Raw genomic sequence first — 15,834 nt, 5'->3', positions numbered from 1 at the left:
AATTTTCCCCACGGGGATGGGACTCCGCATGTACCCGCCTAAACGGGAACGGGGCGGGGATGAGGGCCATTTTCTAATCTCGAATGTTAAATGGGGCGAGGACAGGGATAGAGACGGGGACAGGGATAACACTTCCCACTCTAACGGGGCTTCATTTAATTTGTTATTTATTTTATAATATTTTTTTAATTTATTTTACATGTTTCTTTATGTGATTTTGTAGTACATTAGTAACTTTTTAAATATTTTTAATTTTAATTTGGACATATTTAATACTTTGAGTGATTAAAATAGAGTAATATAAATTAATTTTAGGTAATCTATCTTTGTTTATTTATTTTTAAATAAATGGTTATCCACAGGGATTCCTCGCCCCACCTCCGACAAGGAATGTGCAGGGATGGGGGCGAGGATAGGGCGGGGGGAGCACTGTTGCCATTTGCCCGTCTTGTTTCCACCCTATCTATATTAGAACAATAAATTGATGTGTCACTGTATATCACTGTAAGACACTATTTTTTTACTTTTTAGATATGATAATAATAAAATTTTATAAATATATATACATATTATAATTGTTGACTCGGTTTTTCGCCAACAGTAGATTTAGAAATTTAATAAGGATATTAGTGCTTATTTGTAAATCGCAATGAACTTATATGAACAATTTCTCACGCACACGATTTTACGTGATTCAGTGGTTAAAAATTCACCTAGTCTATGAGACAATATTATTACTCTCTCACAATTTCTGTAGAATTCAGTATTGCAAAAAGCAGTTCCATTTCCTGTACATTATTCCTGATATTTATAGTGGAATTTCCTGTACAGGTTTGGGTAACTGTGTGCATAAATATAGTAAACATTTAATAAGGACAATTCTCATTTACATAGGGATACGATTGCCTCACAAAGTATACTCCTGTTATCTCGGACAATAAATGTGCAATACAACTTGAACATTAATGAGCGTATAGAGTGCCTCCGAGTCTCTTGGGATCCTTCAGTATGCGTCAAGACCAGGTTTCTACGAGCTGAATATATTCATTGAGCTGAGGATCGAAGAGAATCCGAATCTTAGTTCAGATTAAGTTCGGAGCGCTCTAAAGGGAATCTGGCCACTACATGTCTCGAATTGGACCGTCATTCTAAGGGGGACCTGATAATTAACTGAAAGCCGTATTGCCAAGTCCTGATCAGAACAACTCACATCATCATTAGCTAGATGTTCTACTCATCTGTTTTTTCCATATATTCATTTGCCAACTATACTCCTAGCTGAGTGATGAAGCTCGTGCTAATTTTAGGGTACAACAATAATTATACAAATTAAGAAAATAATATAATAATAAAAATATTATATTTTATTAGAGAATATATTTTTTTGTTAATTTTTAGTGTTTTTATTTGGAATGAGAAAATGATATGGTGCTAAAATTTCATCATTTTTGTGTTATATTCGATACAAAATTAATTTTTATGGTTGGAGACGCTCTTGGATGATCTTAGTAATAATTTTTGGCATATTTGCTACTTTTCCCTGTATATATATTCAATGTCAAATCGTCCTCATTAATTATCCTCTTTGTTCTATCAATCAAAATTTGACATATATCATCAATTATATTTGGAAATAAAGATTTAAGTGGTTAGGACAATATTCTATCAAGTAAAAATATAATATACTTTATTTGGAACACAAATATTAACTGACTCTTTGGAATTACTAGGCCATAATAGTAAATATACTATATTTTAATGTTGTATGCCGAATGGTAATTAAGAATGAATTCTTATTATCATGCAATTTGAAACTGATAGTATTTATTAATTATACAATGTATTTTCACTTAATTCGTACAGGACCATTGGAATTAGAGAATGTAATTGAGGCACTTCAATTACTTTCAATTACATAATTACTTAGTTAAATAAACATGTAATCGTTTTCCAAACACTCCCTTAGTGATTGATATTAATTAGGCATCATAGTGTCCATGTTTTAATGCGGGAGAATGTTGCTCCAAACTATGTTCATATATCAAGTCATGTTCTTCAAGAAACCCAGAAGATGCAATCTTTGCTAACCTTTTAATCTGCTGATCAAAACTTATTATTTTACTGCGAGAATGAAGTGATACAATGCTTTAGATACATAATTTTGAAAATTGTGAAATATATTGATGATATTGTACAAACTCAAGATTACAAAAAAAAAAAAAAAAAAAAAAGTAAGCTGCATTAACATATATGCATGGTGAGTAGCCATTAGCTATAACATCTGCACTTTCCTGTTATAAACGGTTAGAGAAGAAAAATAGTTATGGGATTAAGATATCCCTATGAACTCTCTAATTATTTTGGTTCCTAACAGATCTATCTACAAAAATAACATCTTCAATCCATGCAACTATGTTGAATGCTAAACCTTCCAACACTCTTGAGTAGCTCTCCAATATTGCTTGTCCCACATCCTGCATAATTGGATATAACCCGAATGAGTATAAATATTTCCCTCATATAATCATGGTTTTGAATTTTTTTTACTTGGATTATACTTGTACAAGGATAGATTTCTTCTCAAATATGAGTTTGAATTCCGAGATATCATTATATTTTTACCTTATTGTATTGAATCTTGCTGGTGTCCAAGGTTGTCTGAGAAAGCTCAGGATATTTCTGCTTCAAACAGAACAATAAACTATCAGCCCTCTCCGCCAAAACATGATTTTTGTCACTCCTATCAGTGTCCGACATGAGATCCTTAACCATGTTCCATGATGACTTTGAATGGCTCATGCACGCTTTACGTCTCCATGTGTACATTGAAGATTCAACCCTGTCTGCTAGCTCAAGCGCTTCATGTTCTGATGCAAGATTGAGGCAGTCAAGGAGATGTTCTGGGGAGAACTTGTCTGCCGAATACATGTACCGATAAATCGAATCTCCTAAACATGCTTTGCCACTCTAGAAATAACAACATTTGTTGAAAAAGCATGTTAGACTAGTAAGAAACATAGTGAAACGAAGAATTTTTTGAACTGCATTAGCATTAGAACAATGAGAGATCTCAAAGACTTGTTGTACAGTGGCATAAATTCTCATTGGCTTTGCTTAGAAACATAATAAGAGGTTTCAAAGTGAAATTATATAAACCGTAAAGAGGGCTAACCTTTGGAAGAGTTGCCATGTATGTGTCTGGGATTTCCATCTCCGCAAGAATACTACTATTGATGGCCATGGCCGCTTTGTGGATTTGATTGGCACAGTCACGTTTGTGTCTCAAATGCTTCCTTGCTTTCTCAGAGAGGCCATCTGGAGAAACGCATGGAACTGGCAACCACCATTTCTCATCTTTCCGCTGAACAATTCTCCGGAATGATCCTGAAGGACCTGAACCAATTGAACTGGATGACAGGCTTCCTTGTTCTGCATACCAGAATTCTCTGTCTTGGAAACTGTCCAAAATTTCCTGCCAAAGAATTCATGTATATATTAGACTCTGATAGGAAACCGAGCTACTGTATTTCAGTAAAAGATGGTGCAAAATATCACTTGGACCCTTTGATAGAGATCCTTACAATAAGCATTGTGTCAAGCTTTCTCAAAGCTGGCAGGTTTATATAAATATCAGCTCTTGGTCTACTTGTCATTATCTGAGAGATTAAAAGGGAAAAAAATATATATCAGAAAAAGGTTCATAACAAGCAAGAGTAGAGCAGAACCAAATGAATTTAATTTCAGCCCATGAATCATTCATGTATGTATATACCTCTAAGGCTGTTCCATCTCTCAAATTTTGTGATGTGGCGGGGATGAATTCTACTATGTAATCACATACAGATAGAAGGCAGTCCATTTCTCTCTTCCACATAGCTCTCTTCTCAGAATTTAGAGGCTCTAGTCTCAAATTTTGTCCAAAAACAGTAGCTGAATATAAAAAGAGATGTGAGATTGAAACAAGAAAGAGAAAATAGTCATATTTGCTTAATCTCAATAGAAGATTTAATTTACCATAGAGATTGGTTATGGAATTTGAGATAGTAACTGCAGTACAAACTCCTTTCCCACTCCCGGACATGTCTTCACCGAGCAAAAGTTTTGCAAATCTTTCTTTCATCAACTCAAGTTCTGCCATAAATTTCATTCACTCAAGTCAGTATATTCCTGTCTTTAAGACAAAACTAATTAGTATAAAAATATAACTTGAAAAGGCTATCAAAACATACCTGAATCCAACACTTCTTGATCATTGAGTTTGTGATCACCAACTAGAGACTTGTGTTGCTTCATGCCTACTCTGGTAAGAACAGAATGGTTATTAACTCCGGCGCCAGACTTTAAGGACTTCAAGGCGTGCCAACATGAAGGAGAAGGCTCACTTGAATAGCTTTGATCATCTGTAGGCTCAGAAAAGGCAGAGGTCTCTGAATTAGTCCGGCAGTAAGCAAAAGAGTCACCACTAATTGTTGAGTACCCTGGAGTTTCGGTGGTTGATTTGTCAATTTGATCCAAGGAAGAAGGAGAAGGTTGATACAGATCATAACTTTCTTCAAAGCTTGATAAATTGTTCATTTCTGAATGAAACTACTTTTTCTAGTCAAATATAATCAAAACCTGCAAACAATCATGAAATTTTTCACAAATTAGGTAAGTAGGTTCTAAAAAGTTCACAACTTCATAGTCACTCTCTCAACATCCTATTTGGTGGGACTCTAATATAATCCAAAAATCCAGACCCGGGAACTGCCTATATATCTATCTTGGACTGTAAATTAGAAAAAAGGAAAAGGGACCCAAAAGTAAAAAAAGAGGAGGCATAATCTTTCTTTTCTTTTTGGTTATAAAAGAGCAAAACAGTGGTTTCTTATAGGTAGTTTTCTTGATCAGAAACTAAAACAGTTTTACAGAACAAATGCAGCTAAAGTTCATGTGACAATAAATAAATAAAAAGGCAATCTTGGAAGAACTTTCTTGAGATGAAACAAACTGAAATTTGAAAATTTTCTAAAGGTAACGGCCACACCAATCTTTAGAATATTACTTACCTTTTAATGGCTGTATTTGAATTTGAAGAGTTGAACTAAGACCGTTTGAAACAGTTCCCTCCTAAGCATGTCTTTGGCCAAGCTGGTCCAAAACCTTGTCTTTAACAAAAAAAGAAAAGCTTTTCTTTTGGAAAAAAAGGAGTAATATCAACCGTCTGATCTTACAGTCTTTGAGTAACAGACGATGAAGAAGAAGAAGAAAAACCCAAAAAGAAAAATGCCTGGAGAGTTAAAGATTAAAATCTGTTTGGTGTCTGAGAAAGTAAACCCACGACATGCAGAAGAGTGCATCTTAGTTGGACCTTGATATATACGAGTCTATTGGGTTGTTTATTGTGTTTATTTATTATTTTTTATGATTCTGACTACGTGGGGGAAAAAGAAAATAATAGTGTATCATCAAATTTAAAAATTAAAAATTCATTTTTAAAAAAAATTAAAAATTAAATACATAATATGTGTCAGAGAATGAAGCAAATAATTCCAAAATATTATATAGAGAAATATATGTGAGAATTAGGGGTGAGCAAATTTTGACCATATTCTTTTCTCTCTTTTTTGGAGGGAATGACCATATTCATTTATCAAATATGTTTACTCAATTAAATAAAATAATCCTTAGTATTTATTTGCATTTATATGAATTTGAAGGTCAAAATATGATTATTTTTTAATTTCTTTCTTTCTTTGTTCTGCTTCATTTTTTAGGACAGATAAATTATTTATTTGGTTGAGGCCATGAGGGGACCAAAGGTACTATAATTTAATTTATGAAGAAGAGTGCAAAAATAAAAATAAGTAAAATATTACAGTTTTAAGATAGACATGCATGCGAGTCATGATTAATATTTATCTCTAGTTCGTTAAAAGAAGTTTTATCTGACAAATGAAATTATAATTAAGTGCAAGGTCAAATTATCTTTTTATTTTATTTTTTTGGGATATTGTTCCACAAAATTATGTTCTATATACTATTAAAAATTCAAAATATATAGTACTCCAAAAGTATTCCTTGAGAAAAAAAAAGGTAAAAAAGCAAAAAAGTAACCTATGATCATCTGTCTTTTTTATTTTTATTGTTAATATAAGTAGGATTTACAATCAACATCTCTGAATTTTGAAATATACAAGTTGCATGAATATAGTTGGAATTTACATTAAGATTTAGTGGTTAGATTGGTCTTAGCTTTGAATACTTTAAAGGCTCATGAAAATCGTTTCAACTTGTATTAGTCTTCTTTATTAGGTAGTTAAATACTGAAAGGAAAAAGATAATAATGAATTATAATAAATACACAATTATATAGATATGTAAAAAAAACACCCAATGTTGTCGGTCAACTTCTAATAATGTTATAGAGACGTGCCTTCCATTTTGTAGTCGATGTAGCTCGTTTCTTCATGTTCTTATGGCTTTTCAAGTCTTTATATATAAATACATAATAAATATATATATATAATATAAATTTAATTAATAATCAAAGTCAAATACTTCTTTCTAACTAATAATGCATGAACCTAACTCCAACTCATATATCAATGCATGCTTGTTTATATGCTTTACGTGTATATAGTTAAGCAAATACAGTTTAGAACACACAAATATATATTTTTTAAATTGTATTAATCTTTCATTTTATAATGTTATTATTTCTCCTTAAAATTTATGAAATATATATATATTTATATCACCAATATTATTGGTCGAGAATGCTACAATAGCGATTTTATCATGTTTCTAGAGCATCCCTCATTTCTAATCAATCGTCCAACTCACATGTCGAAAAATACTCTAATAAATGGGATTTAATTGCCATAAAAACACATCGATTATGCACCTTTAAAATGTCAAGTACCTCAATACAATTTCCAGGACATCCTGAGGTCTAAGGGTGAAAAAAAAGAGTGAGAAATTAAATACATGTAATTAATTCTTAATTACATCACCAAATTGAAATACCCAAAAGTCTGAAAAATCACAACTAAGTATTCAGAGATTAGGATTTTTTATTTTGATAAATGTGGTTACGGCTGTGTTTTATTTGAATCCCTTGAATAGAAAAAGGAAGACCACCACCATAAAGTTCTCCATAAATGAACAATTCTACCACACTCGGTAGACCTATTATGTTCCTCTGTAATGTGCTCTTGTGTTTTCTCTATCACATTTTTCTGCAATGAATATTAACAGAATGATATGATTAATAATGGGTGTATTTTTGCTTTTTGTTCTTGATACAAAAGCAAAATAACTAAAATAAAAATATGTTTGGTATCTTCTACTTTTTAGTTTTTAAAATAAAGAGAAAGTGAGGTGAGAGAGTGGTGACAGAGAAATTGAAGTGAGAGTAATAAAAGAGAAGATCATAAAAGAGTAGTAACAAAACATGTTTAATTAGACTATAATTAAAATATTTGTTTAAATAAATTTTAAAAGTAATTTATATTGTTTTCAAAATTTTGGATATTATTTTAAAAAAGTAAAAACAGTTTTACAAGACATATTTTTTGAAAATATTTTTACTTTTTTAATTAAAGAAACAAAAAGCTGTTTAAAAAAGTGTTACCAAACAACACTATTATTATTACTTACTTTTGAAATAAATTTGAGTCCAATCTTTAGCTGTCCTCTGTAAGTGTCATCTTCAAGTACTACATTATATGGGCCTGGTTTCACTTCTAAAAACCCTCTGTCACACCCCTCTGTGATTATTCCACCTAAGTAAATTCTGCATAGTACACCCAAAATATTCACTAAGATTAAAAATGCTACATTTTTGTATGTACTCAACAGTGATTAAAAAGGATAAAACTTTGTTTGAGAAGGCAATATTACATAGTTTCACCCACAAATTCACCATCAGAGAAGAGTTGTCTGTTCATAATTCTAAACTTGAGATGGGTTAATTTTTTCCAATCAGACATTGGAAATTCAAAAGTGAACTTTTCATTCCACCAAGCCTTTTCATCTTCACCTGCATTAGAAAGAAAAAAAAAGAGTGACACTAAAATAAGGTAGACATGCATGGAATGGAATCATTGGGAGTGAAAATGAAGTAAAACACAAACAGCACCTGATGATATTTTGCTTCTATACAAGTGCTCTCCACACTCTATAAAGACATAATAGTCTGATCTCCCTACAAAACCTAATTCAATTTAGTCACTCAATTATCTCCAATTGATTATTAGAAAACCACTCCAAATGAAAAAAAAAAAATGTTAAAAGAGAGAGAGACAGAGAGAGAGTGGTCTTACCAACAAGATGTTTGTGTCTAATGCCTTCAGCATTGACAAGAAGTACTTCAAGAATTCCCCCTTTCATTTCTTTGGATTATGAATGTGAATGTGACGTTTCATGAAAGTATTTGTGCTTTTTAATAGAGAAATGCATATTTATGTATATTAATATAGGCAGGGCAGTATCTCAATCAAACAATAACTATTTGTGCAATTAACACAATATATAGGCGTTTTAAGTTATACTTTAAAGAAAAGTTAATTGTGGTTATAGAAAACCATATATTCAATACCTTCAAACTATAACTTCACACACTAAATTGAGCCATACGTTTTGTTACCTCATTTCATTTAGTGTTCTCAAAGTATGATTAATTGTTCTTCTTTGTTTCTGATTAACATTAGGACTAGAGAATCAATGAAATTATAATCATATTTCAGATAGAGATTAAACATTTGAATCCTTCCTTCACAAATTTTTTGAGACAACATTTTAAGCTGGGACCAAATTCAAAGTCCTTATAACACTATAATAAGTTCACTTGTTTTGTACCTTCTTTTGAAATTATTTAATATCTTTGGTTTAAATCATCTATTTGTTGCCCATAAAATGAAAAGCATACACCTTATCTTTATTATGTAATTAAACTTTAAAGTTCAAATATATATAAAAAAAAATATACACCTTCAGTATTGAATATAATTTGTTATCTGAACCCTATTCAATATACTTTTTATTTTACACATTATTTATAGATATATATTACACAACTTCTGAATTATGACAATATGTAATACATGAAATTAAAAAATAATACTTTATTTATTAAAAATTATATATAAATATATTTGTTAAAATGCGTATAATTAGTTTTTTTTATTCTTTTATTTTTACTAATATTGGGGTGGATAACTTCCCCTCCTGCTCCCGGGTGTGGTAGGGATGACTCAGTTTACATTGGAATGCCAAGAGGTCCCCCCAAAGGCCTCCATCCTTCTTAGTGGGCTACTTATCTGAGGCCTATATTCATGTGATTTTTTTTTTGAGGAAATTATACCAAATATGGATTTTTTTATAAACTTTGAAAAATATGGCAGTTTTTTTTTTTAAGTTTTTTATGGAATATTTTTTTTGTTTACATTTTTATGGGAGTTTTTTTCCCATATATTTGTAAAACTTTATTTGTATACTATATTTTATCTTTTATACTTTTTTTAGTACCTATTTTTGATATATTTTGAGATTATTTTAATAATTTTAATCTATTTGTGTTAATTTTTATTATTTATATTTGATAAAATATTTTTTTATTTAAAAGAAAAAGTGGTGTTGCAAATCAGTTCAAAAAGAGAAAATCATCCATTGAGAAAAATTCAGAACAAGGATTCTCATTTTAATATCTTTCTTTTTCAAGATCTGTTTCATCATGACCACCAAACTGTGCAGTTTTTTATCATTTCTATTCTCTATGTTCAAGATCCTCAACTGGATGCCGAACAATGAAATGAAATAGTAAGCAAACAATAGTTCAAGTTCAACTATTAATGAGTAGAGCTCAAATTGGATACAAAACAAAGTTAGTACAAATGAATGAAGCCCACAAACTATCTGAAACAGAGTACTTAGCAACCAAGTAACAACAGTCCATACCAATAGAAATCAATCATCATCATCAATTGCTTCCACCATTGTTCCTCCAAAAAAGAGAAGAAATCAATCATCATCAAACACGTATCATTTATATTTTGAGATTATTGTAATAATTTTAATCTATTTGTGTTCATTTTTATCATTTATATTTGATAAAATATTTTTTTACATAATTCTTTGAGAGAAAAAACTGAGACATATTCATCACCATACTTTTTATTCTCATTTTTTTTTCTTCAATTTTTTATCTTCTTCAATCAACATTTTATCTACAGCAACTGGTTACCACTATCAAAACAATTTTGATTTTTTTTTTGTGATAATAATCGTATGCCACTGTCCATTTTTTTTAATGATGTGTGGTAACCGGTTACAACTATAAAAATCAATTTTATTATTTAAGAGGTGTTGTAGTAACTAGTTACAACTATAAAAATAATTTTTATTTTTTTAAGTAATGTACCATTATCAAAATATCAACTGAATTGTAACTAGTTACTTGGTGAGATTTGGAAGAAAAAAAAATTGATATGAAAAAAATAAACTAAATTGATCTTGAAGGTAACTGGTTACAACTAGGTCTGAAAAAAAAAAGAAAAAAAAACAAAGACAGTTGCAATGGTAACCGGTTACTTAGCCAGACTTGGAAAAAAATAAGATTCGAACAAAAAAATCTAAACTAATCATAATCGTAACTGGTTACAACGAGGTTTGAAAAAAAATCAAATCTAAAAAAAAGAACCAATTGCTATGGTACCTGGTTACTTAGTCAGGTGTGAAAACAAAATCAAATCTAAACAAAAGAATCTAAATTTTTCGTTATTGTAACTGGTTACACCTAGGTCTAAAAAAAATCTCATATGAATAAATTGAATCAGGCGTTATGGTATTTGGTTACTTAAACAGATTTAGCAAACAAAAACCTAGAAAAATCAAATATGAAGTACAAAATCAGATGTGAAGAAGAAGAATAAAACCAGATTTAAAGAAAGAAAAGAAGAATAAAATCATATTTGAAGAAATAAAAAGAAGAATATGAAAGACAGAAGAAGAAGAAAGAAAGAAGAAGAAGAAAAAGAAAAAGAAGTGGAGACCTGGCTCGGCCAACCTCTCGAAGCGACTCCATCTCTCCTCCACGCCTATGTTCGCCTGGTTCACGCAAGCGCAAAGCGAGTTTACCATATTATGTATAATTATTTCTTTCACCATAAATTTAGAATCTTTTTTTTTGCTTCTTCTCATTCGAGTCTATAGGACCTTGTTGAGTGAAGGGTTTTTTTTTATACAATTAAATCAAAGATAATACACTAGTTCCTGACAAAAAATAAAAAATAAACTAACTCTACAGCATAGCATAATATAAAATATATTTATATACCAAAATAAAAGATATCTAATGTTGTTTAATGTGATGAATCAAATAACTTTCTAGCTGTAATGCGCATTTACTTAATTTAATTTAGAAAATTTATTAATTACTTTTATTAAGTTTTTATGATTCTCATATTAATTTTAAATAAATAAATAATATTATTTATAAAATAATGATACAAACATATAAAAAAAAAAAAACCAAAATATTTTTTATGGTTTTTTTTTTTTAATAAAACAATAAAATGGTAACTTTTTGGATCATAAACCACCATATTTAAGGTACAAAACATTCATGATATTATTTAAATCACATCTCAATAATTGGAGAAAAAACTTGTTTATTCTTGATTAGAGAGAAATGTTATTTAATTTCTTACGTAGTTATATAGTTATTCTATTTGTACACACATTATAATTTTTTTATTATTTAAAATGAATATATATTCATATAAGTTATATTAAGTAACATAAAAATAAAATGTTTTCTTTTTAAATATAAATGATAAATTTTTTAATAAAAATAAAAATTATGTATCATATATTATTATAATAATTATATTTTTATAACTTTTGAATTTACATTAATATAATTATTAAATATTTAATTTTGTATTAAATATTATTATAATAATAATATTTTATAATATTTAAATTTTTATTAATATAACTAAATAGTTATTTTACTAAAATGTTATAAAAATTAAGATTATATATCATATATTATTATAATAATATTTATAACATTTGAATTCATATTAATATAATTATTAAGTATATAGTCTTGCATTATATATTATTTTAATGATGATATTTTATAACATTTAAATATATTAATTTATTTATTAAATATCTTGTCTTGTATTATATATTATTTTAATAATGATATTTTATAACATTTAAATTTATATTAATATAATTATTAAATATATAGTCTTGTATTAAATATTATTATAATAATATTTTATAATATTTGAATTTATATTAACATAATTAATAAATATTTATTTTTAATTAGTTTTAAATGTATATTCTATTAAATATTTGTAGTATTCCGTTAAAGTTAACAAAAAAAAAAAACCATTAAAACAAAAAAAATCGTTAAATACACACTTTTTATATATACTAGGTAGAAGCAACGTGCAATGCACATTTGCCTAGTTTAAAGTTGTAAACACTATCTATAATTTTAATAAAAACTGGTTCAATGTTTTTAAAAAATATATATATAATAGAATGAATTATAGTTCTATAGTATATATAAATATTTATATTAATAATTTCTACATATAAGACATTTAAACACAACGTTGGCATATATATATATTTACATGACTACATGACATATATATATAAATTACAACAATATTTAAAAATAAATTAATAATAGAAATAAAATAAGAATATAAAAAGTCACAGTGTAGACAGTAGTATACATGCATAAACTATTTTTAGTTTCTCATGTATTTCACAATGTCATTTGGTGAATTTTGTTGACGCCGTTTTTCGTCAACAGTGAAAGAAGAGCACGTAAACAATAACTAGTAATGGCCAATTAAAATATGACAATACAAAACACGATTTTTTACGTGGTTTAGCAGTTAAATCTGCCTAGTCCACGAGTCTTTGTTATTAAACTCAAGATTATCTCTGAAAATTCTTAAGCATGGATTCTTCAGAGTTTTCTCTCAAGATTCAGAATTTCGGTCCTTTACAATGGTGCATAACCTCTCTATATATAGAGGAGGATGCAGAATACTATCCCACATATTTTGGGTAGTTACTCTTTTTGTGTAAATAAATTAAATGACTTTAAATGTCTGCAATCCGATATAAAAGGAAACGTCCCTTGAAGACCAGGGGGCGTATAACTAATCAAATAATATCCCATGATTTTATGGGATTTACAATAATAAATGCAGAACACGTCCCTTGTAGACAACACTTGTAGATGTTCAAGGTTATTATCATATATCCCCAAGGCCTTATTCTCCCAGGTTTCTCATCAGCTTTCGAGCTAATGACATCTCCCGAGGTCACATGGCTTCGAGATTATACGCGCGTCAGGCTCGGAACCCTTGATCCGAGGTCATCCCTGAGGATAGATGCGTCTCGGGAGCTACCCTTCGAGATCGTGAATATTTCGAGACCACCACATTCGAGGTCGTCTCAGTCTTGCAGGCTCGATATTTAGTCCTGGAGCATACTTCAAACTTTACGAGTTCATTCGTTGCGAATCCAACTTTCGAGGTTACATTTAATCATGGCTCGAAATCTGGGTATAACATCTTGCCCCCTCAAAAGTATTTGTTCGAATCCTAAGAGAATGAAACTTTTGAACTACTTTCTTCGGGAACTGTACCGTCATACACTTGAAAATGGACATGCGTCAGTTGGGTATTGCTCATTTATGGCACTTGAGTACCTTGGAAACATGCCCACGATCATTCGTCTACCATCTTTTCGGCCCCATCATGTCACTTACCCCTGACCGTCGGATTTCATGAAGATCCTGGCCAATGGCCCAGATTAATCCTTTTTATCACTTTTCTTCCTTTATATACTCAAGGTCTTCTTCTTCCTCTTATTTTACACGCATCAAAAACAAAGAAAAGGAAAGGACGAAACCAGAGGCCATCCCAGAGAACCTCTTTCTCGTGCATGTTCTCTCAGCCGAAAAAACAAAGAACCTCCGGTTTTTTCGAGTCCGTGAGCTCATATTTGCAGCCTCTCCTTCAGTCAACGATCTCTCTGCAATCGCCATTATTGTGTAAGTGTGCAATTTTTATTTTCCCTTATGCCAGTTTCTGTCCATGGTGTTCTTGTTATTTCTGGGAATGCGCTAATATATTTCCTTAGTATTATATGCTAGGAAATTTTTGATCAATAGGCTTCTACATTTACGTTCCCATACTAGGTGTTGAATCTTTGGTTTCAAATCCAATTTTTTGTGTAGAACAAACCCAAACATGGTTTCTTCATTTTTGGGTTTTCAAAATTTAAAAGACGTATCTTGCACACCAAGATATTTGGGTACAAAATCTTGGTTTTTAAAGAACGCACGATACCCCATGTTACCTTTTCTGAATAACCGCCACCTTTTTTCCCTGATACTTCGGGATTTTCAAAAAGTTATGTCCACTCTCCTCCTTTTTCCCGTAGAACACACGTTTTGACTTTTTTATAGGGTTTTAGTATCGAGCTCATTTTGTTCCTAAACTCCGAGCTCGTTCTTTCGAGCTCGTAATTCTTGCATGCATGGCCTTCACCATTTTTTCTTTCTCGCTAGATGTCACAAAATCTGGAAAGACGGTGGGGGTCGTTGCTGGCAATCCCTTACTCGCCAAAAACCCCGAGCCTGGAGTCGCTGTTCGCTCGAAATCAACGTCGGATTCGGGAGTACGAGCTTGCGCGCGAGCAGGAGGATATTCAAGCTCATTATCACTGTCAAATAGACGAGGTTATAGAGAAGAAGAGGAGAACTCTTCGGGAGGCCCTTTATCCAGAGTCCAACTCAGGGCCTAGGCCGATCCCCCTCGACCCCGCATTAAAGGTCACTGTCGCGTATAGTCCAGGAGAACTTCAATTTTCACTAATGGGGGAGCCTTCTTCCTCGCAGTCGAGGAAAGAAATGTTCGAGGCCGAGCACTATTGGAGCTCGGTTACCTCGACTAGTCAGATAACTGACATCTTGGCCCTCCATGGCCTCAGCTTGTCAGGTTCTTTGAAGTGTCAAGCTCCGGCCGCCCACGAACGAAGCTGTTTCGCCCCCGGGGACCGTGACGCCAAGCTGAGATACGCGGCATGGAGCCAGGAACACATGAGGGCGGGGGCACTGTTGCCTTTGAAGTCTTTTTTCAAGGACTTCACGGATTTTGTTGGGTTGGCTCCATTCCAGCTCAACACCAATTCTTACAGGGTGTTGTCTGCCCTGAGGTCGCTATACCACGAGCTGGAGTGGGAAGGGCCTTCGCCTCAGGAGATTTTATATCTCTTTTTTCTGAAAAGCAACCCCTCCCGAGCTCGGGGAGGAGATGAATTTTACTATCTTTCGAGCTACCCCAAAGAGAAGAAGGTCTTTGAAGATCTCCCCAATCATCCACCAGATTTCAAAAAAGCCTTCTTATGGACAGACGGTCTGTCCCCGTCTCGATACTACTCGTTCAGGCGGATTCGTAAGTATTCCAGTTTTCGTTATCTCTGTGCTCGGGATTTTAGCTGTTAGATAGTCCGTACTTAGTTGAAACGTGTCTTGCTTTTCAGCCAATTTTCAGCGTCCCTCTCCTGACGAGGCAATGAAGGGACATAAGGAGACCCTGCTCCAACTCCCTCATGGTAGGAGGTCTCTCCTGTACCTTTTACATGAGGATAAGCTCCGAAAATGCGGACTTTTGGGGGAGGGCCAGTCCACCTCTGACTGGTCCAATAAAAAGTATGAACACTGGGAGCAGGTGCCTTTGCCCACAAGCGTCCTCCCTCCGAGGAGAGAGGTGAGGCCCCCACTTCCAGTTCGCATAAGGAGTC

General features: G+C 31.7%; 2 protein-coding genes across 2 annotated transcripts; both read right to left on the bottom strand.

Annotated features, from left to right (window-relative positions):
• Positions 1-2,000: 2,000 nt before the first annotated feature.
• On the bottom strand, positions 2,001-4,823 carry LOC133796715 (rop guanine nucleotide exchange factor 3). Its single transcript, XM_062234354.1, has 7 exons — positions 4,230-4,823; positions 4,015-4,131; positions 3,773-3,930; positions 3,582-3,656; positions 3,173-3,472; positions 2,623-2,967; positions 2,001-2,474 (listed from the first exon to the last, which is right to left on the bottom strand). The coding sequence occupies exons 1-7, from the start codon at positions 4,573-4,575 to the stop codon at positions 2,352-2,354; spliced, it is 1,464 nt and encodes a 487-aa protein (XP_062090338.1). The 5' UTR covers positions 4,576-4,823; the 3' UTR covers positions 2,001-2,351.
• Positions 4,824-7,073: 2,250 nt separating this feature from the next.
• On the bottom strand, positions 7,074-8,373 carry LOC133795246 (elicitor-responsive protein 3). Its single transcript, XM_062232702.1, has 5 exons — positions 8,307-8,373; positions 8,123-8,188; positions 7,885-8,023; positions 7,642-7,777; positions 7,074-7,220 (listed from the first exon to the last, which is right to left on the bottom strand). The coding sequence occupies exons 1-5, from the start codon at positions 8,371-8,373 to the stop codon at positions 7,074-7,076; spliced, it is 555 nt and encodes a 184-aa protein (XP_062088686.1).
• Between the last annotated feature and the right edge of the window lie 7,461 nt (positions 8,374-15,834).

Source organism: Humulus lupulus, chromosome 8 (genome assembly GCF_963169125.1).
Source record: "Humulus lupulus chromosome 8, drHumLupu1.1, whole genome shotgun sequence".
NCBI classification, from domain to species: domain Eukaryota; kingdom Viridiplantae; phylum Streptophyta; class Magnoliopsida; order Rosales; family Cannabaceae; genus Humulus; species Humulus lupulus.
Note: the sequence above shows the minus strand (reverse complement) of the source record. Positions and strands in the feature narration are given on the sequence as shown.